General features: G+C 39.3%; 1 protein-coding gene across 1 annotated transcript in view; it reads left to right on the top strand.

The window, feature by feature from the left end:
- The first annotated feature begins 4,155 nt into the window (after positions 1-4,155).
- spred1 (sprouty related EVH1 domain containing 1) overlaps positions 4,156-23,074 on the top strand; it is a 79,370-nt gene continuing 60,451 nt past the window's right edge. Inside the window, exon 1 of the mRNA XM_052145712.1 lies at positions 4,156-4,842. Within this exon, the coding sequence (XP_052001672.1) occupies positions 4,814-4,842 (29 nt within the window). The 5' untranslated portion in view covers positions 4,156-4,813. The remainder of the gene's footprint in view (positions 4,843-23,074) is intronic.

The raw sequence follows: 23,074 nt of genomic DNA on the forward strand, positions 1-23,074 counted from the left end.
CGAATTCCATACAATCCCCAGATAGGTAGTTTTCTGAGTTGGAGAGAGGATGCTTTTCTTGGCGTTAAGCCTCAACCCCAGAGAAACCAGATGAGCTAAGATGATATCCCTGTGCTGTAATGCCAGTTCTTGTGACTGTGCTAGTATAAGCCAGTTGTCTATATAATTCAGAATGCGGATGCCCCTGAGTCGCAAAGGAGCAAGTGCTGCATCCATGCACTTCATGAATGTGCAGGGTGATAAGGCTAGCCTGAATGGAGGAACCCGATATTGGAAGGCTTCGCCCTCGAAAGCGAACCTCAAGAACTTCCTGTGTTGTAGCAGAATTTCTATATGAAAGTATGCATCCATGAGATCAATCATGACCAACCAATCGCAATGTTGGATTTGAGACACGACCGTCTTGACAGTTAGCATCTTGAACTTGAACGCTCTTACTGAGCGATTCAAGCCTCGAAGGTTTCAAATCAGACGCAACCCCCCCATCCTTCTTGGGAATCATGAAGTATCTGCTGTAGTAACCTCTCTCTGGACTCTCTCTCTCTCTCTCTCTCTCTGGAAGGGGACCATGTTCTATGGCCCTTTTGACCAAGAGATTTTGCATTTCTTTCCATAGTAGACATGCTTGTTCCGGTTTCATGGTAGTGGGAACCACGCCGTTTAAACACGGAGGACGGTGAACTAATTGAATTCTGTAGCCTTTTTCTACTGTTCTTAGAACACACATGGAAACACCTGGCAGTAGCTTCCACGCTGAGATGGGAATCAATTTTGACACTTCCTGTTGAGGGGATGTTGAGTATTACGTGTCCTGGACTACGGTAGGAAGCAACGGAGCACCAAACATTTTGCTGGAAACCGCTAACTCCCGAAACACCAGAGATGGCGGGAATGGAGAGGTTTCATGGGGGTATTGGGAAGGTACAGGTGGATGTTTCACATGCCCCGACCCGAGGGGGGCTACCCCCAGAAGGCTGGGCGCAAAACCATCAGGGTTTTTGCTTCTTTGAGATGACTGCCCTGAGGTCTTGTTTTGTGGGGTGCTGAGGGCGACGAACTGGCCCCCAGTTTCTACGAGGGGGAGCACGATTCACCATACTTTGTTTTTGAGCCTCACTTCTAGAATGACCAGGGTTGGAGCTTTTGGGGGTCTCTTGTTTGCGTGGCTAGTCTATCTGTAGCCTGGCCACAGCCCAAGTAACTACCTAGAGTAATTCCTCAGCCGCTTTATTATTTTGCGTGTAATGTTCAGAGGTGGGTAGCTCAAAGTATGCAGCCTCAAGAGTTTCAGCGTCCCCCTCGTGAACCGTAGAGGTGCAGAAGCGCGCTTCAGGCTCACAAGAAGGACCAGCTGGATCTGGGGAGAGAGCGAGCGATAGGGAAGGACCCGTCTCTTGCTCCTCAGCCAGATCCCCATGATGAAAGAGTGGGCGCTGGCTCTTGGAAGTAAGCAAGACGAGTGTGAAGCATTTTGACTGTAAACAGATCGCAATGCTCGCACCCGCCACGCACCAACGCAAGAGCAGCATGCTCTTCCCCCAAACACACAAAACAAAACTGGTGTGTGTCCATTTCAGCCATAGAGTGTAAACATGGGAACACACACTGCTTGCTTTGATTCACACACATTCTTCACTGCCTAAAAAATTCTAACTCCTAACAGAGGAAAAGAAAGTTCTGACAGCTTGAGAACACAAAACACACAGAGTGGTCTGAAGACAAAAGACCTGATGATGCACCTGTGGCGCATCTATTTATAGCCCTGCTACAGTTGCATCCTGATGATGTCACCAGAAGAGGCTATAAATTCTAGTCAATTTCATTGACGTGTTGCACACATATTCACAGCTGGTCACTCTAAAGACGTTCCCAAAGCGTTAAATCAGCGCAGCATCAACGTGTAGCTTTTGATAGGGAACTTACATTGATCTACTCAATGTCTTGAATCAGTGCCACTTGCCTGTAAAAGAAGAAAACATTCCTAAACAAAAGGATATTGAGAAATGACCTTACCTGCATGAAGTTCGTCTTCCACATATTGAAGCTGCAGTGGGGCTACTGATTGGAGTGAATGCTCATAAGGCCATGGAACCATGGAAGGTGAAAAACAGCAGAACCGATGGGCCTTATGCAGTGAAGATGGCTCTTGGCTGGATAGTGAATGGACGAAAGGAAGAGAGCATCAAGACAAGGAAATCTGGTATATGTAACGATGCTGGCTAGGACAATGATGAAGATGGTGACGAAGATGTGAAGATGAACCCAAGTGCAGTTTATTTAAACAAAACATGAACTCCAAAAACCCTAACTATAAACGTGAACTAAACGGCAACTTGCATGGGATCAAGGTGGAGTCCGGGGTGGGGGGGTATGCTAGGCTCGAGGGGAGAAGCCGATGGGGCTGAGGGACAAGGTGGAGTTGTAGGAATGGAGGTCCCCTGTGGAGCAGAGGTGGACCTGGACGGTGGAGCTGAGGTGGGCTTAGACCATGGAGCAGAGGCTTGCTTATGACATGGCATGGAGCAAGCTGAGGCGTGAAATGGCATGGAGCAGGCTGAGGCATGAAATGGCAGGGAGCAGGCTGAGGCGTGACATGGCATGGAAGAGGCTGAGGCGTGACTTGACATGGAGCAGACTCAGACGTGGCTGTGACATGGCATGGAACAGGCTGAGGTGTGGCTGTGACATGGCATGGAGGAGGTTGAGGCCTGGCTGTGACATGGCATGGAACAGGCCGAGGCATTGCTGTGACATGGCATGGAGCAGGCTGAGGATGACTTGGCATGAAGCAGACTCAGACGTGGCTGTGACATGGCATGGAACAGGCTGAGGCGTAACATGGCCTGGAGCAGACTCGGGCGTGGTGGTGACATGGCCTGGAGCTGACTCTGGTGTGGCTGTGACATGGCCTGGAGCTGACTCTGGCGTGGCTGTGACATGGCCTGGAGCGGACTCTGGCGTGGCTGTGACATGGCCTGGAGCTGACTCTGGCGTGGCTGTGACATGGCCTGGAGCGGACTCTGGCGTGGCTGTGACATGGCGTGGCTGTGACATGGTCTGGAGCGGAGTCTGGCGTAGCTGTGATATGTCCTGGAGCTGACTCCAGCATGGTTGTGATATGTCCTGGAGCTGACTCCGGCATGGCTGTGACATGTCCTGGAGTTGACTGTGGCAGACATGGGCATTGGCTCGTTGGCCATGGCAGGCATGGGCTCATTGTCAATGACGTGGGATGCTGGCTTGGCAGCCATGACGTGCAACTCTGGCTCGAAGGCGGCCATGTCGAGAAACTCTGGCCCCGTGGCGGCCATGTCGAGGAACTCTGGCTCGACGGCGGCCATATCGAGGAACTCTGGCTCGACGGCGGCCATATCGAGGAATTCTGGCTCGACGGCGGCCATGTCGAGGAACTCTGGCTCGGCGGCGGCCATGTCGAAGAACTCTGGCTCGGCGGTGGCCATGTCGAGGAACTCTGGCCCCGTGGCAGCCATGTCAAGGAACTCTGGCTCGACGGTGGCCATATCGAGGAACTCTGGCTCGACGGCGGCCATATCGAGGAACTCTGGCTCGACGGCGGCCATGTCGAGGAACTATGGCTCGGCGGCGGCCATGTCGAGGAACTCTGGCTCGACGGCGGCCATGTCGAGGAACTCTGGCTCGACGGCGGCCATGTCGAGGAACTATGGCTCGGCGGCGGCCATGTCGAGGAACTATGGTGCGGCGGAGGCCATGTCGTGGAACTATGGTGCAGCGGCAGCCATGTCGTGGAACTCTGGCTCGGTATCCGCCTCACCCCACAGTGGACGTGGAACCAATGATCTGCAGGGCACAAATGTCCTCAACATAATCCTCCAGGGGACGACTACCCTGACAGTGTGTGTGTGTCTGTGTGTGTGACTGTATGTGTGCGTGAGTGTGTGTGTGTGTGTGAGTGAGCGTGTCTGAGAGAGAGCGTGTCTGAGAGAGAGCGTGTGTGTGTGTGTGCATGTGTGAGTGTGTGTGAGTGAGAGAGTTCTAGAGTTTATGTGTGTGTGAGTGAGAGAGTTTATGTGTGTGTGTGTGTGTGTGAGTGTGAGAGTGAGTTCGAGAGTTTATGTGTGTGTGTGTGTGTGAGAGAGTGAGTTCGAGAGTTTATGTGTGTGTGTGAGAGTGAGAGAGTTCGAGAGTTTATATGTGTGTGTGTGTGTGTGTGAGAGCGAGAGTGAGTGAGTGTGTGGCGGAGGGATGTCTCCGGTTATCCGGTCTTCCGCTCAGTTTTCTGCTGTGATTCGCCTGCTTTGAAAATGGAGTTTTCGTAAAACAGATCCCTCAAACTTGTAATGAAGATTTCCCGTTCTTTGGCATATTCCTGTCACATATTTCATTCGAAACCAAGATTTCTCTTCGCCTCCAGTCTCTGTGAGTGTGTAGAGAAAGTGTAACTAATCGAGGCGTTGAGTTTAATGCTGTAATTGTGCCGTGTGAAGTTGTCTATGAAGGGAGTCGCTTGATCGTTCATGTGGATATTCCTAACTCACTGTTTCTGGGTTTTCGGGATTGTTTTCACATCAGGATGAGGAAGACGCCGGTGATTTCCCCGCTGGATGTGATTTATATGTCAGATCGATTAAAGTATTGTTTTCATTGGTTTCATACACCCGTCAGTGTTTTGGGCTCTCGTGCAGCATGCTCGACTGCAGATCGGAGGGGTTTGTGTCAATAACGGCCTTTCACGGTGATTTGATGGAGAAAATGGAGATCTTTGCGCTTTATTTCAACGCCGTGAGCGCGAGCAACATGTTATTGCCAGGATTTGGATCCCCGTGAGAAGACAATGAGCGAAGAATCAAATCCAAATAGCGAGTGAGTACACACACACACACACACACACAATAACATCTGCACTGAAGATCTGATCATAGTTTCACTTAATCTGATCAAATAGGTTATATTTGCAGTCTGATCATAAAAAAATCATATCAACCAATACAAACATGTCACAAATAAATGTATTACAAATGTAAATAATGTCATATTTGCTGTTATCCTGAACGATTTCACATTTACTACTGACAATCTGCAAACAATAGTGTTGTAGACTATGCCTCCTCAAATTAAAATAATGACTTTGTCACTTAGGAAATAAATATTGATGATCTAGTGTTATGTAATAAAGACATTTGTGCTATTGCTGCTCAGCTCATATATATTATGTGTTTATATGATATAATCCATATACTTTGGCTGTATGGAGGTATAACGCTCAGTGTCACGCTGTTTAGTTTGAGCCCATTAGCGCAGTGTCAGGCTGTTCTCAAACCCTAGTGAGGTGACTATCTAGACAGCATGTGTGCTCGCGGTTTGACACGCAGACTTGCAGCAGACCGCGCGACGCCATGTTTTTCTCAATCATCACGAGCCTCATTCATAAAATCACAGAAATATTCGCAGCGATGCGGATTAAAGAGCGACATGTTTGCTGAACAAAGCTCGCTGTGTCTATGTTTGTCCGAATGGGAGCGATATTTTTTGTGAATGTTCGCATTTGAAGCGTCTCTTGTTGACCGAAGGAGACAGAGCTGTGCTCATCACATGACCCGCCTCCATTCATAAAGAACCCGCGTGTCCATTCTCACGCACGCACGCACGCGCGCGCACAGACAAACACACACATGCACACTCATGCACCCAAGCACAGACACACACGCACGCACGCACGCACGCACGCGCGCGCACAGACAGACAAACAGACGCGCGCACTGGCACACGCACAAACACAGACATGCACACACACTCTGCTGCGTCTATTGAATCTGAGCATAGTTGTGACAAACCAGTCTGCCACAGGACAGATCATAATTAGACCTAATTTTTAGTTACTGTGCTTTTCCCTGCAGGGTAGTCTACTGTACACACACTTAATTAAAATAACATATGATGACACATCTGCCACACAACAACAGCAACAACAACAACAACAACAAAAATAACATTCTGGGACTTCTATGGAAAACAACAAAAATAATTGAAGAATATTCAAACAAATTTTGCCATTTCGAATAGTGACTCAAGAGTTGTCCTGCTTCAAAAGGGACAAAAACAACCAAAACCAAACATCAACACCCAAATCAAATATGGTAACAACAGCACAGGTTGGACAGCAATTACATCAGCACTCATTGGTTGACCAAATTTCACAGTATGTGACTATAGGGGCTTTTCCACTGCACGGTACTCAACTCAACTCGACTCTGCTTGCTTTTTGGGGGTTTTCCACTGTGGATAGTACCTGGTACCTGATACTTTTTTTTAGTACCACATGGGTCGAGGTTCCAAGCGAGCCGAGCCAATAATAAATGTGACGTCAAAATCCTGCAGATCGAATTATGATAAAAGAAATGGCTGTGTGCAAAACCATGCTGTGGTCAATGGTGCAGACATGAGGTCCACTCGTTAGCGATGAGCAAATGAAAAAGTCTCTCAGGAAGTGTCTCAGCTATTGGACGCACACGGCTACCACCGGACATACCAACAGTGTAGGGAAAAGTAAAAAAAAAAACTTTAAAGTGATTACAGAACCATCACGGAAAAGTGGAAGTGGTTCAACCAAATGGATGCTATCTAAACCGGCGAGCAATGGGAGGGAGAGTGCCCTGGACTGGCATTGATCCACGATAGAGGTAAGTTTTGTTACGTTATCTTTATATTCTGCTTGAAAGCTTCACTTTATTTAGTTGACCAGCTACTGGAAGCTTGCTTCTAAAATAACCAGGCCAATTTAACTATTACACTTGTGTAAAATCACCATGCAACTGCTTTATGCAGCACAATGAGCTAGCAGCTAACAGCTAGCGCCAGTGTTATTGTTTTGTTCAGTTTGTGTCATGTTTAAGATGATGTCACGGCAGTAGAGGCGGCGCAACTATGACGTTCAGCCTATAATCCCACCCACGTTGATGCGGCGCTAAACTGCAGTGGAAATGCAAGCTCCGAAATGTAAAGCAAGTAGAGTTGAGGTGAGTCGAACCATAACGTGCAGTGGAAGAGTGCCATATAAGGATGCCAAATGCTGTGAAGGGGGTGATTTTGTAAGTCTAAATGGGAAATGTCTTTGTGGGTACAGGAGGTGTTACTATGGCTACGGACGGTGACCGTGTGGTGCTTTAATGGCCAGGTGTCGCGTGGTCTGAACATGAAACTGAAGCTTAAACACACAAATGCCAAAATCAATCATATCCATCAAAAAAGCAACTTAAATCGGCTGTTTGGCATCATTAAATAACTGACTCCAGCTGACGGATGTAAACAAGCAGACAGAAGTCATAGAAATAAACACTCTACTAATGGGACTGGATGCTCCACTAATCGTCCACAAGCAAACTAGTAAGTTTAATATTTTTAGCTGTGTTAATTTTAGAGTGATGAATTAAAGATGGCACTTTTTGTAACGTTAAAGTGTGTGAACAGCATGCATGTAGTCACTATCAGCGAGTAAATTTGAAAAGTTACGCTTTAAATCGTCCTCATTATTTAAAGCATTGCTTCTGTTCTCCACATTCAATAATAAATGTGAATTTTAGTCATGATCAGACATTAAATCCCGTTGTAAGCAATGTTCCCGTTATTAAGCATAGTCCACAGGTTTATTTGTGAGGTGTTGTGGACAGTATTTGTTGCCGATGTTGGAGTGTCTGACAGAACAACAGATTACTTTAATAAACTGTTGCAGAAGAAAAGACGGTTTAATGCTGTGAATTACATGTTGCACACCCACAATAATCATACAGTTATGCACTTTTGAAGCACTCTGGTTACATTAGCACATCACTGAGATCGGGATTCGCATAAGCGGCATCGTGCCCTAGATTGGAGCATCACTTATTATATACCTCCTATTTATTTATTTTTTTATTTTTTTTGTGTGTGTGTGTGTGTGTGTGTGTATTTATCAGTTTTTGTATTATATGGCTTCCCTTAGCATCCACATATCACCCACGTAGATGTTTAGACAATTGTTATATGAAATGTTTTGCATCAGTATTGCTGCATAATAAGAACATTTTCAAATAAGTGTAAAACCGTATAACCACAATTGTTTTTCCCTGAAAATGGTAATCGGTAAAAATAAAATAACGCTGCGACATCCCTACATTGAATATACTTTTTAAAATTTAGTTGTGCATTAATTTGAACTGTTATTATGCATTGTGTAATGTGTTGTAATGAAACATTACGACCCTCTCCCAAAACGATTTACAGTTTGTCCCCCTCAATGTTCAAACCAAATCTACGCCATTGGTTCACATCATATTATTTGGGTCTGAACCACGGTCTGATTACGTTATCAACGTGAGTATAAGGGGCAGCTGTTTACCAGAGCAGCTAGGTAACAACTCAAGAAAATGTCACCTTCACTGTATTATTAAAGTATCCATTTCTATTTCATAGGGGGGCACACTTTATGATCTGAGACACAGAAATAGATCAAAACAGTGTCCACACACCACAATGCAAGACAACCCAATCAGTAGTTATAATCAAAACAGACCAAGTTTTATAATGAAGCATCTCAGACCAAAACACCATACAAACAAAATAGCCTACAACATCATTGTGATAAATTAACAAATTACACCACAGCTCATTTGCGTTTTTGTAAACGTATAAACATGAATCACCACATAAAAGCTGTTGAATTCCAACAACACATTAATCCATATTCCACAACTCAAACCATGAATATGAAGCACTAATAAAACCAACAATATTACAACTCCAATGTTTTTAGTATTCATGATGAATGTCATACTTATGAAAGTATTTGCCAAAGCATGCCCACCTGCTGCTCTATCAATGACGATGCCAACGCTGCCCATTTCCCCCCTCCTCCTGCCACCTCACTCTGTTGATGTTGGTCGAAGTTGATGATGACTCGAGTCTAATATCCATAAAACTACTACTCAGAATCACAGCACCGCTAAAATGATAGATTTTGAGACTGCAGCATGCAGGGATCATGGTTTCGATTTTGTTGTTGATTATGCTTGGGGACTTGCTGTTGTATTCAAATAATTAATGAGGTAGGCCTGTGCAAGGTTTGGGGGCTATTTGTGGACACTATTAATTGTCATTTATAAGTAATTTGGGGATATAATTCAGTTTCAAGTTCCGTTTAGTGTTAAATATGAAGTTTTATGTTAAATGGCAATGTGTTATTTTAAGTTACCCTTGGGTAGATCAATGTTCCTTTGAGTTAGTTTTAATCCTGTTGCTACAAAATTGATAGTGCTGTATACAAAGAGACAATTATTTCCATAGGCTTATTTACTAGTTGATAGTGTCTTTGCTTTAGGGTGGCATGGTGTTTTGTTTGGGGGACATTGCCCCCTAATGCCTGCCCATGGTGATGGGCATGAATTGGCCACTGGCTAGTAAATGTTGAGATTTCACTCAATATTTTTTCACTCAGTATCTGTGATGAAGTTCAGTAGTGATTGACTAGTATAGTGGAAGTTCAGCAGTGATTAAATGGTATAGTGATGCAGAAGTTCAGCAGTGATTGAATAGTATAGTGATGAAGTTCAGTAGTGATTGAATAGTATAGTGTTGAAGTTCAGCAGTGATTGAATAGTATAGTGTTGAAGATGTTCAATAGTGATTGAATAGTATAGTCATGAAGTTCAGCAGTGATTGAATAGTATAGTGTTGAAGTTCAGCAGTGATTGAATAGTATAGTGTTGATGAAGTTCAGTAGTGATTGAATATTATAGTGATGACGTTCAGCAGTGATTGAATAGTATAGTGTTGATGAAGTTCGGTAGTGATTGAATAGTATAGTGATGAAGTTCAGCAGTGATTGAATAGTATAGTGTTGAAGTTCAGCAGTGATTGAATAGTATAGTGTTGATGAAGTTCAGTAGTGATTGAATAGTATAGTGTTGATGAAGTTCAGTAGTGATTGAATAGTATAGTAATGATGTTCAGCAGTGATTGAATAGTATAGTGATGAAGTTCAGTAGTGATTGAATAGTATAGTGTTGAAGATGTTCAATAGTGATTGAATAGTATAGTGATGAAGTTCAGCAGTGATTGAATAGTATAGTGTTGAAGATGTTCAATAGTGATTGAATAGTATAGTGATGAAGTTCAGCAGTGATTGAATAGTATAGTGTTGAAGATGTTCAATAGTGATTGAATAGTATAGTGATGAAGTTCAGCAGTGATTGAATAGTATAGTGTTGAAGTTCAGCAGTGATTGAATAGTATAGTGTTGATGAAGTTCAGTAGTGATTGAATAGTATAGTGATGACGTTCAGCAGTGATTGAATAGTATAGTGTTGATGAAGTTCGGTAGTGATTGAATAGTATAGTGATGAAGTTCAGCAGTGATTGAATAGTATAGTGTTGAAGTTCAGCAGTGATTGAATAGTATAGTGTTGATGAAGTTCAGCAGTGATTGAATAGTATAGTGTTGATGAAATTCAGTAGTGATTGAATAGTATAGTGATGACGTTCAGCAGTGATTGAATAGTATAGTGTTGATGAAGTTCAGCAGTGATTGAATAGTATAGTGTTGAAGATGTTCAATAGTGATTGAATAGTATAGTGATGAATAAGTTCAGCAGTGATTGAATAGTATAGTGATGAAGTTCAGCAGTGATTGAATAGTATAGTGTTGAAGATGTTCAATAGTGATTGAATAGTATAGTGATGAAGTTCAGCAGTGATTGAATAGTATAGTGTTGAAGATGTTCAATAGTGATTGAATAGTATAGTGATGAATAAGTTCAGCAGTGATTGAATAGTATAGTGATGAAGTTCAGCAGTGATTGAATAGTATAGTGTTGAAGATGTTCAGCAGTGATTGAATAGTATAGTGATGAAGTTCAGCAGTGATTGAATAGTATAGTGTTGAAGATGTTCAATAGTGATTGAATAGTATAGTGATGAAGTTCAGCAGTGATTGAATAGTATAGTGTTGAAGAAGTTCAGTAGTGATTGAATAGTATAGTGTTGAAGAAGTTCAGTAGTGATTGAATAGTATAGTGTTGAAGAAGTTCAGTAGTGATTGAATAGTATAGTGTTGAAGAAGTTCAGTAGTGATTGAATAGTATAGTGATGAAAAAGTTCAGTAGTGATTGAATGGTATAGTGTTGAAGTTCAGCAGTGATTGAATAGTATAGTGTTGATGAAGTTCAGTAGTGATTGAATAGTATAGTGATGACGTTCAGCAGTGATTGAATAGTATAGTGTTGAAGTTCAGCAGTGATTGAATAGTATAGTGTTGAAGATGTTCAATAGTGATTGAATAGTATAGTGATGAAGTTCAGCAGTGATTGAATAGTATAGTGTTGAAGATGTTCAATAGTGATTGAATAGTATAGTGATGAAGTTCAGCAGTGATTGAATAGTATAGTGTTGAAGATGTTCAATAGTGATTGAATAGTATAGTGATGAAGTTCAGCAGTGATTGAATAGTATAGTGATGAAGTTCAGCAGTGATTGAATAGTATAGTGATGCAGAAGTTCAGTAGTGGTTGAATAGTATAGTGGTGAAGTTCAGCATTGATTAAATAGTATAGTGTTGAAGAAGTTCAGCAGTGATTGAATAGTATAGTGTTGAAGAAGTTCAGTAGTGATTGAATAGTATAGTGTTGAAGAAGTTCAGTAGTGATTGAATAGTATAGTGTTGAAGAAGTTCAGTAGTGATTGAATAGTGTAGTGTTGAAGAAGTTCAGTAGTGATTTGAATAGTATATTGGTGAAGTTAAGCAGTGATTAAATAGTATAGTGATGAAGAAGTTCAGCAGTGATTGAATAGTATAGTGTTGAAGATGTTCAATAGTGATTGAATAGTATAGTGATGAAGTTCAGCAGTGATTGAATAGTATGGTGTTGAAGATGTTCAATAGTGATTGAATAGTATAGTGATGAAGTTCAGCAGTGATTGAATAGTATAGTGATGAAGTTCAGCAGTGATTGAATAGTATAGTGATGCAGAAGTTCAGTAGTGGTTGAATAGTATAGTGGTGAAGTTCAGCATTGATTAAATAGTATAGTGTTGAAGAAGTTCAGTAGTGATTGAATAGTATAGTGTTGAAGAAGTTCAGTAGTGATTGAATAGTATAGTGTTGAAGAAGTTCAGTAGTGATTGAATAGTATAGTGATGAAGAAGTTCAGTAGTGATTGAATGGTATAGTGTTGAAGTTCAGCAGTGATTGAATAGTATAGTGTTGATGAAGTTCAGTAGTGATTGAATAGTATAGTGATGACGTTCAGCAGTGATTGAATAGTATAGTGTTGAAGTTCAGCAGTGATTGAATAGTATAGTGTTGAAGATGTTCAATAGTGATTGAATAGTATAGTGATGAAGTTCAGCAGTGATTGAATAGTATAGTGTTGAAGATGTTCAATAGTGATTGAATAGTATAGTGATGAAGTTCAGCAGTGATTGAATAGTATAGTGATGAAGTTCAGCAGTGATTGAATAGTATAGTGATGCAGAAGTTCAGTAGTGGTTGAATAGTATAGTGGTGAAGTTCAGCATTGATTAAATAGTATAGTGTTGAAGAAGTTCAGTAGTGATTGAATAGTATAGTGTTGAAGAAGTTCAGTAGTGATTGAATAGTATAGTGTTGAAGAAGTTCAGTAGTGATTGAATAGTATAGTGTTGAAGAAGTTCAGTAGTGATTGAATAGTATAGTGATGAAGAAGTTCAGTAGTGATTGAATGGTATAGTGTTGAAGAAGTTCAGTAGTGATTGAATGGTATAGCGTTGAAGAAGTTCAGCAGTGATTGAATAGTATAGTGATGATGAAGTTCAGTAGTGATTGAATAGTATATTGATGAAGTTCAGCATTGAATGAATAGTATAGTGATGACGTTCAGCAGTGATTGAATATTATAGTGATGAAGTTCAGTAGTGATTGAATAGTATAGTGATGAAGTTCAGCAGTGAGATCTTTCCGCCGTATGTTGAGAGAAAATGTTTGGTTTGACTCATGGGAGACCCCATTACTCAATGGAACTGAGGGAACGAGTTTACTCAATCAAATGAGTGCCATTAATTATTAGGGTTTCATTGTATAATTGTGAAGGTTAATGTTATTAAAATGAATTGTATTCCCCTCTCTTATTTAAAGCAATTTGATAGCATATCAAAGCACATTTTGAACAGTAAGCATCCCAGATTACATTTCAAAGCACATTTTGAACAGTAAGCGTCCCAGATTACATTTCAGTAAATTACATTGGCCGAGTGACAAAGGTGGGCTAGGCCTACACAATATTTTGTTTTATTATTATTAGGGCTGTCAATCGATTACAATTTTTAATCGAATTAATTAAATGGTGTCCCGATTAATTAATCGCAATTAACCGCATATACAAATATTTGCTGAGAAAGCCCCTTATATAACAATAATTCAATATATAATGATTAAACATATCTATATCTATATCTATCTATCTATCTATCTATCTATCTATCTATCTATCTATCTATCTATCTATCTATCTATCTATCTATATATATATATATATATATATATATATATATATATATATATATACACACACTCACCTAAAGGATTATTAGGAACACCTGTTCAATTTCTCATTAATGCAATTATCTAATCAACCAATCACATGGCAGTTGCTTCAGTGCATTTAGGGGTGTGGACCTGGTCAAGACAATCTCCTGAACTCCAAACTGAATGTCAGAATGGGAAAGAAAGGTGATTTAAGCAATTTTGAGCGTGGCATGGTTGTTGGTGCCAGATGGGCCGGTCTGAGTATTTCACAATCTGCTCAGTTACTGGGATTTTCACGCACAACCATTTCTAGGGTTACAAAGAATGGCGTGAAAAGGGAAAAACATCCAGTATGCGTCAGTCCTGTGGGCGAAAATGCCTTGTTGATGCTAGAGGTCAGAGGAGAATGGGCCGACTGATTCAAGCTGATAGAAGAGCAACTTTGCCTGAAATAACCACTCGTTACAACCGAGGTATGCAGCAAAGCATTTGTGAAGCCACAACACGCACAACCTTGAGGCGGACGGGCTACAACAGCAGAAGACCCCACCGGGTACCACTCATCTCCACTACAAATAGGAAAAAGAGGCTACAATTTGCAAGAGCTCACAAAAATTGGACGGTTGAAGACTGGAAAAATGTTGCCTGGTCTGATGAGTCTCGATTTCTGTTGAGACATTCAGATGGTAGAGTCAGAATTTGGCGTAAACAGAATGAGAACATGGATCCATCATGCCTTGTTACCACTGTGCAGGCTGGTGGTGGTGGTGTAATGGTGTGGGGGATGTTTTCTTGGCACACTTTAGGCCCCTTAGTGCCAATTGGGCATCGTTTAAATGCCACGGCCTACCTGAGCATTGTTTCTGACCATGTCCATCCCTTTATGGCCACCATGTACCCATCCTCTGATGGCTACATCCAGCAGGATAATGCACCATGTCACAAAGCTCGAATCATTTCAAATTGGTTTCTTGAACATGACAATGAGTTCACTGTACTAAAATGGCCTCCACAGTCACCAGATCTCAACCCAATAGAGCATCTTTGGGATGTGGTGGAACGGGAGCTTCGTGCCCTGGATGTGCATCCCACAAATCTCCATCAACTGCAAGATGCTATCCTATCAATATGGGCCAACATTTCTAAAGAATGCTTTCAGCACCTTGTTGAATCAATGCCACGTAGAATTAAGGCAGTTCTGAAGGCGAAAGGGGGTCAAGTATTAGTATGGTGTTCCTAATAATTCTTTAGGTGAGTGTATATATACATATTCATTTTTTTTTAGCTATGACACTTCATAAGGAATATTATTTGATTAATGCTCCGCTTTTGTTGGCAAAGTTTAGTATTCATAAATGTAGGTATGGTTTAAATTTTTTTAATTTAAATTTTATTGGATTTTTAATTCAGAGGTTCACCAATACCTAAGAACAATTTCCAATTTGAGTAACAAGAAAGCTCTAAAGTGTATTGAAATATGTAAACAATTTGATATTTGTATTAAACTGTTTATTTATTTTCCTTTTGTTGTTGTTTGTTTAATATACCTCTTATATATATATATATATATATATATATATATATATATATATATATATATATATATATATATATATATATATATATATATATATATTATTTATTTTTTACTTATTTAATCATAATATCTATATGTCCATATGCATTTCTTATCATGAAGAAAAATGGCAAAATGCAGCTTTATTAATAAGAGAGCACTTTGCACATTAGTTTGGAAATTGTTTTTTATTCATTCTATTATATGCTTGTTTATTTAAAAAAAATTGTAGTACTTGGTAAAAACTTTAATTAAAAGTTGCAAAAGTTGAAGCAAATCTTATATAAGTGTTCAAAAATACTTTAAGCATACATTGTTCAGTTTTGTTATAATTAAAAAAAATTATATATTTAATTTAATGTGTTGCTCAATGGCATATTTCTGTTCTTAGTTCTGCTGCTAATGTTTTGTTAACTTTGTTAATTTAAGAGTGTTGTTCACTAACCTGTTTTTGTGTTTTGCTTTGGTACCGAAAATGGTATCGAGTACCATGAAATTTCACTGGTATTGGTACCGACTACTAAAATTTGGGTACCATGACAACACTACTGCAGACCACAAAATGAACAGAATATATCGACATCACAATGAAATCTCTCTACATGAAAATAATTAGTGAGGTAGTACTTATAAATAAGTTTGAAGGAAATTTCTTACATTTTATTCGTGATTAAATATTTATGGGTTATTTCCAAATCTTGCACAATCTCAATCCAGCGTCAGACATGCTTGGGTAGTGTCTCTGGTGCGTTGCATCCTAAACATAAAATGTTTAGGTCACTGTTTCAAGTTAAATATAGTTTAATACTCAATCTTTAAACACATCTTGATCCCTTAGTTCGCATTTGCGCTCCAAGTGTTTTGAACGCAAGAACGTGTTGTTCTGCCTACTGATGGGTTGTTTTCTTCACTGTATAAACTGTGCGTTGCTCATACAGCTGAAGTTTCACTTACTGCCCTCTGGAGTAAACGGGTGGTACTACAAGCTTGCATTTCTCAGGACTCTTCCTTATTATGGTCGGGGGGGCATTGCGATTAAATGCGTAAATAATTTTTTAACGCGTTATTTCTGGTAAAATTAATCGCACTGAATTAACGCGTTAAATCGACAGCCCTAATTATTATGCATACAGTGTCAGACATTTTGCTCATTGGTCACTTCCACCTGAGAGAGCCACTCCCTGGTTTTGTAATGAACAGGAAGTTATTGCCCCTATTTTGCGGTTACAAAGACTTTCTATCAAACTAACTGGAGAAGTTAAGTTACACCCAGTTATCTCGCATTTGCACTCAGTATGGACAAAAGTGTCCAGAGTGTTTAATTTATTTAAATATTGCCTCAAACATATGGCTGAACCCAAAATGATGTTTTAATAAGTCCCCTTTCTGCTGGTCAGAGTGGATTGTGAGGGTAGTTACTACACTCGGTGATCTGTATGAGAGTGGAGTGTTCAGATACTTTGTAAATTTGGTTCAACATTTTGGGATTCCCAGATCTCAGTTCTATAGATATTTACCTGCTCTGTACTATTCTTAGGAGTAGCATACACCCCTCTAAAGCGGCAGATATTCTGGGAGAGGGGATTACTGCTTTTGGAATAGGTCATGAGGCATCAGTGTATTACTCCCTTCTAATTTAGTGTGTGGGGGACGGAGCTTTAACCTTCTGGGGTTGACGGACACGCTGGCGTGTCCTGCTGGATTTTTTCGTCATTACAGCGGAAACAACATAAAATTCTCCATAATTTTGGGGCATACAAGTCAAGTCAATTTTATTTGTATAGCGCCTTTCACAACACGCATCGTTTCAAAGCAGCTTTACAGAATATCAGCATTAACAGACGATAAGAACTGTAATGTCTATAATGTCGATGAATTATCATTGTGTAATTTAGATAAAATACGATTTTTAATAGTGTTTAAGAATAATTAAATGATAATTGTATTAATAACCCCAGTGAGCAAGCTGTAGGCGACTGTGGCAAGGAACACAAAACTCCATAAGATGTTGATTAATGGAGAAAAATAACCTTGGGAGAAACCAGACTCACTGTGGGGGCCAGTTCCCCTCAGGCTAACATCATGAATATAATGTAAATATTACTTGTGTATAGTTAAAATCTTGGTTTAAAATTATTAAACTAAGTGTTAAGGGTCATTGTTTAAACATTGATTGTTTTTGAACTGTAAGATTAATGACCACAGGCTTTGAAGTCCATCTAGATTAATTGCAGAAGTTCACATAGATGCAATTGTCCTTGTTAATTGGCTGATGAAGGCTTTTGTTGGCAATAGTGAGTCTAAGCATTCCATTTCAATAGACCGAGGTGATGCAGGTTGGAGTTGGCATTATTTCATCCTCTGAAGTCCATCATAATAGAGTGAAGTGATGTTTGGCTGGCACCGGCTGCATTTAGTCATCATCATTGTGCAACATGTAGCATACAGATAAGTGTAAGACATCATTAGAGACTATAAAGGGTCTACTTTTATTTGTGTACACTCACAATAACAACAAAATCTTGTGCTTTTGTAAAATAAAGAAAATAAAAAGGGTGAGCTTTCAGCAGTCTCTGTGTTCACGAGCATATTTCAGAAACACGTCACAAAAATGAACTTAAACTCTGTGAATTCTTTTCACTCAAACATGAAACATATGTCTAAAGAAAGCATAAAATGTCTACTTTTAAATAAAACAATTCAAATTTAAAACAAATATTCTCCTGCAATGTAATCTGTTTGAAACAAAGCGATGTACAATTATCCCTAATGTGATAACACTCACCAGCAGAGTGCGTCATTCATACGGTAATGTCTTGAGACAATCAATGCAAATGTACACGCCCCCGACTGTGCCTTAAAAACAACAAGTCCATTAATTTTTCTGCACGTTTGAAAGACAGCACGATACACAGGTGAGGAAACTCCTGGATATTAAGGAAGAGTTAACATTTTCCTCAGAAGAAGAGCGGGAATCCGATTAACCTTTGTATTTTGAAGAGAGATTTGATCCAGCCGCAGATACAATTTCGGACGAGTAAGTCAATTAGATTTCATTAGCTGACATGCTATTTTATGTAAACATGTACATATTTTACTAGTGGGACAGTTTCCAGATTTGCCAGCCAGGATTCAGAGTATTGACATTTGAAATATGACTCCTAATAAGCAAGTTTTAGTTACATTTAAATGCTGTTTTTCGGCTAAAGCAGGTATTTAAATTGTATGCTGTATGATATAAATATGATATGTAATATGATATAAAAATAATAAGAATGTCTAGATAATATTTTATCTAGTGTTTATGCTGCCTCATTATCATCATCAAAGCTTGTGCTTGCAAATATGTGTTCAGGTGTAAAATACACTTTAAATTTGCCCATATTAGAAAATCAGCATATTATAATTCTGAAGGATCATGTGACACTGAAGACTGCAGTAATGATGCTGAAAATTCAGCTTTGATCACAAATTGCATTTTACAATATATTCAAATAGAAAACTGTTCTTTTAAATTGTAAAAAGACTTCACAATATCACTGTTTTTACTGTATTTTGGATTAAATAAATGCAGTCTTGGTGAGCAGAAGAGGCTTCTTTTAAACGGTAGTGTAGGTCTAAAATTAAGTAACGTCTTTATGTAAAGAAAATGTATAGTCAGATTACTTCTTGATTTTGATCATTAAGTCTCCTCATATTCATTCTCTTTCTATCCCATTCCTCATTGATAGGCCCAGGGGAGGGTCTTTTGTCTCCTCAGGTGTGAAATTACAATCAATATTCATTATAGTTCACACCTCCTCGAATATCAGAATCAAGGCAAGGCAAGTTAATTTATATAGCATATTTCATACACAATGGTAATTCAAAGTGCTTTACATAGAAGAGATTAAAATAAGAATTAAAAAAAATAATAATAATAATTGAAACAGTTTAGAATATAAAATAAAATACAGTACAAACAGTCAGACACACAGTGGCACAGTGCTCATTCAGTAAATGCACAGCTAAACAGATGTGTTTTGAGTCTGGATTTGAATGTGACTACTGTAGGAGCACATCTGATCTCTTCTGGAAGCTGGTTCCAGCTGCGGCTGGCATAATAGCTAAAAGCAGACTCTCCTTGCTTAGAGTGAACCCTTGGTATTTCTAGCTGATGTGATCCTAAAGATCTGAGTGATCTGTTGGGTTTATATTCAGTGAGCATATCTGCATATCAGCTTTATTGCCAAGTATGCTTACACGTACAAGGAATTTGTCTGACCTTTCTAACAATAAAAGTGTCTTACAAAAGTTCAATTACTATATTGTTTTGTATGAATGAGTGATCAGGATGGTTTTCACATCATTTTGTAGCAAAAACTCTAGGCTACAAGATCCAGTTCTCAAAAGTCTTGTGACTAGGGATGGGCGATATGGCCTAAAAAATTTATCACGATAATTTCCGGGATTTATTGCGATAACGATACAAATGACGATAAATTATTTTCTTCTGTAAAATATCAGATTATGTTATGTTTAAGTTGTGTTCCAGTGACTGTGCTGAAAAACATAACACAACAACATTTACACAATAATAATAATTCAAATCAATTACAAGTTTAAAATGTAAACACAGATTCTTTATTTATTTATACTCTCATGGTGGAAAAATAGTGCAAAGCAAACAGCAAAAGTAACAATCACCAACCATGTCTTCAGTTGTGTTTCAAAATTACAACAGAGTACAACTGCAAATAAATCCTGATAAAGAAGTTCAGAGTGAAACACACTCTTAGAATGTAAATATAATTTCTATAATTTCTTTCCCCTAGGTCCACTTGTAGTTTTCGCCTCCGTTGCCTCGCGTATCTTCAGACATTCGTCATACTCTGGTTTGTGTTTGTGTTTCAGATGGTGGAACAAATTGGACGTGTTTCCACTCTTTGTAACCACCGTTTTTCTGCAAACTTTGCATATTATGGTAGTTTGCTCCTCATCTGATTTTCTGTAACCAAACCAGTTCCAAATTGTGGAGGTAGCTCCTCGCTTAACAACAAGCTCCTCCTCAGCCTCACGTCCGCCTTCCGCCATGCTTGTTTTCACTCTGCACAGAGAATGTCCGCATGTGAACAGTGAATCGCGCGCACGCACAAAACTATGTCATCAACTAGACTTATCGTTATTATCGTGAGGAGACACATTTATATCGTGAGGAGAATTTTCAACGATATATCGCAAATGATAAGATATCGCCCATCCCTACTTGTGACAAATGTTTAGTATGTGTTATATGGCCGTATTTCAAGGACTTAAAAATTTTGTTTTTTCGAAAACCATGCATAAAGGTTATTTTCTCATAAATACAAACATGCACACACATGTTTCTCACATATTACTGTAGCCCAGTTTGTGCTGAATACAGTGTTATCAGACTTTAGCCATTAATATGTTTTTAATCAACTGAAAAAAGCACAAATGTCAAGGCATGTCAAAACTTCTCCAAGGCCCAAAACATCCTCAGACCCCAGAGCTTTAACTTCTATCAAGAGATTATGGGAGAAAGATTTAAACTTGGTATTGGAGGAGGGAGTGTGGGCTATGATTCTTAAAAACATCAAGTCTGCATTTAGAGATGCAGGTGTGCATCTTATGCAATTGAAGATTTTACATAAATTCTATTGAACACCCTCTAGATTGTATAGGCTCGGTCTTAAAGACACACCCACCTGCTGGCGATGCCAATCAGAAGATGGAGACACAACCCATGTTTTTGGGAATGGGTTTTGGTTGAGGGTTCAGATTATTTTGTGTCAGGTATTGGGCACTCAAATTTCATTTTGCTCCAGACTCTGTATTTTGGGTGATGGGGCGGTCCTGAATATAGGAGATACATATATAAAAACTGGGTCCTAACCAATATGATGATTGGCAGACAGTTAATCCTTAGGGGATGGAAGTCAACTGATGTGCCCTCATGATGTGCCACATATAAGCCTATGATGCTTTAATGTTGCAAATAAAATAATACCACTTGCGATTTACCACTATGACAAGTGTAAGCCAGTTCCCATTCAAACCAACATCCCACGTTAATATGGGAAACCAGATGTTACCCTTTGAAACCATTAAAATCACTCTTAAACTGTGTCAAATTCATCAGAACAGTCATCAGTGAAATAAAGCGGGTTAATAATGATACCAACGTTGTTTTTATAATGTAAAATGTATTTTATTCTTCTTTCTCTTCCGGTTGCTGCCTGCACACTGCACGAGTCTGTTTGTTTTTAGCTTGCGAGCCTGCTTATCATCATTTTATTTTTACCTCGTTCTTCCTTTTTTCGCTTTTAAATTTTTTCAACTGCGTGTATATTACCGCACGCACCCGTTTTCTTTTTCCACTTGTCTACATCTTGCATTTCAACTGCATGAATTCGTTTTCTCTGTGTTTTACACGGATTATTGCATCTATCTCAAACATCTGCTGATCAGGAACCACATCGATCTAAAACCCTCGCCACTCAAGAACAACCATAACAACTACAAACAATTGCGGTAAGTCATGGCATACACTCATGTTATTTTTTCCTGCATTGCATGTGTGGTGGAAATTCACCTGTAAATTTAATCAGGCCACTCAAATGGTAAAGTTTAAGCAAATAAAATACTAATACAAGGAACGCTAGTGGAGGTCAATGAGAAGATGGTAGATAAGGAACATGGGAATAGAGACTCTAGCCACTATTGTTAATTGCATTTCGGGTTCCAGAGCGTCTGACATCAAATCAAATTTACAAGTGCTGGCTAATGCTAAACGTAGATTTTCTAAAATTGTTATCCATGTCGCCAGTCGGATATCACTAAAGATAATGTTAAAGAGGTGTGTGAATTTGCAAAAATGATGTCAGGCACTGTAATATGCTCTGGTCCCCTCCCTGCTCATCGTGGTGACGAGGTTTATAGTAGATTAATGTCACTGATTGGCTGGATGTCTGAGTGGTGTCTGAAGAATTGGACAATTGGAAGAGTTTTTTTGGGTAGACCTGATGTGCTAAAGAGAGACAGACTCTTCTCTAGTAATTTGGCTCATAGTCTTAATGATAGTATTTGACTAACTGGGGCCCAGGTCAGGAAGCAGACAATCTGGTTAATCCGAACATCTGCTAGCTGCCTTGAGACGTCACACAGGTCACATAAACTACAACACACAGAGGCAGTGTCTGTTCCCCGAACTACCAACCACAAAACCTTCACTAAATCATTTAGAAAAAATTAGATTAAGGTCAAACTTGAACAAAACAAACAAATTGAAGATAAAAATCATATAAAAATAGGGCTACTGAAAGCTCTAATTGTAAGTAAAATAAAGTAAAATAATTACAGATCATAGTTTGGATGCGCTCTGTTTGACTGAAACCTGACTTAAACTGGATGAATATAACCTTTAAATGAATCTACTCCCCCAGGTTATTGATATAAACATGAGCCTCATTTGAAGGGTCGAGTAGGAGGTGTTGCTACAATTAACAGTGAAGTTTTTGCTGTTACTCAGAGGACAGGATATAAGTTTAAGTCTTTTGAATTTATAATGCTTAATGTGACACTGTCAGATATAAATAAAAAATATCTGTTTCCTTTTGTTCTTGCTACAGTGTATATAGATCACCATGACCATATTCTGATTTCCTTGGTGAATTTGCTAATTTTTTTATCAGATCTTGTAGTTACTGTAGATAGAGCCTTAATTGTTGGTGACTTCAACATTCACATAGATAATGAAAATGATACATTGGGATTAGCATTTATCGATATTCTCTCTTGGAGTCAGACAAAATGTAACTGGACCAACTCATCACTATAATCATATTCTAGATTTAATACTGTCATATGGAGTTGATGTTGATAATATAGAAATTCTTCTGCAGAGCGATGACATCTCGGATCATTACCTCGTCTCTTGTATGCTGCGATCAGCTAATGTTACTTAATCTTGGATTAAAGAAAATGAA

The sequence above is a fragment of the Xyrauchen texanus genome, chromosome 16 (genome assembly GCF_025860055.1).
Source record: "Xyrauchen texanus isolate HMW12.3.18 chromosome 16, RBS_HiC_50CHRs, whole genome shotgun sequence".
NCBI classification, from domain to species: Eukaryota; Metazoa; Chordata; class Actinopteri; order Cypriniformes; family Catostomidae; genus Xyrauchen; species Xyrauchen texanus.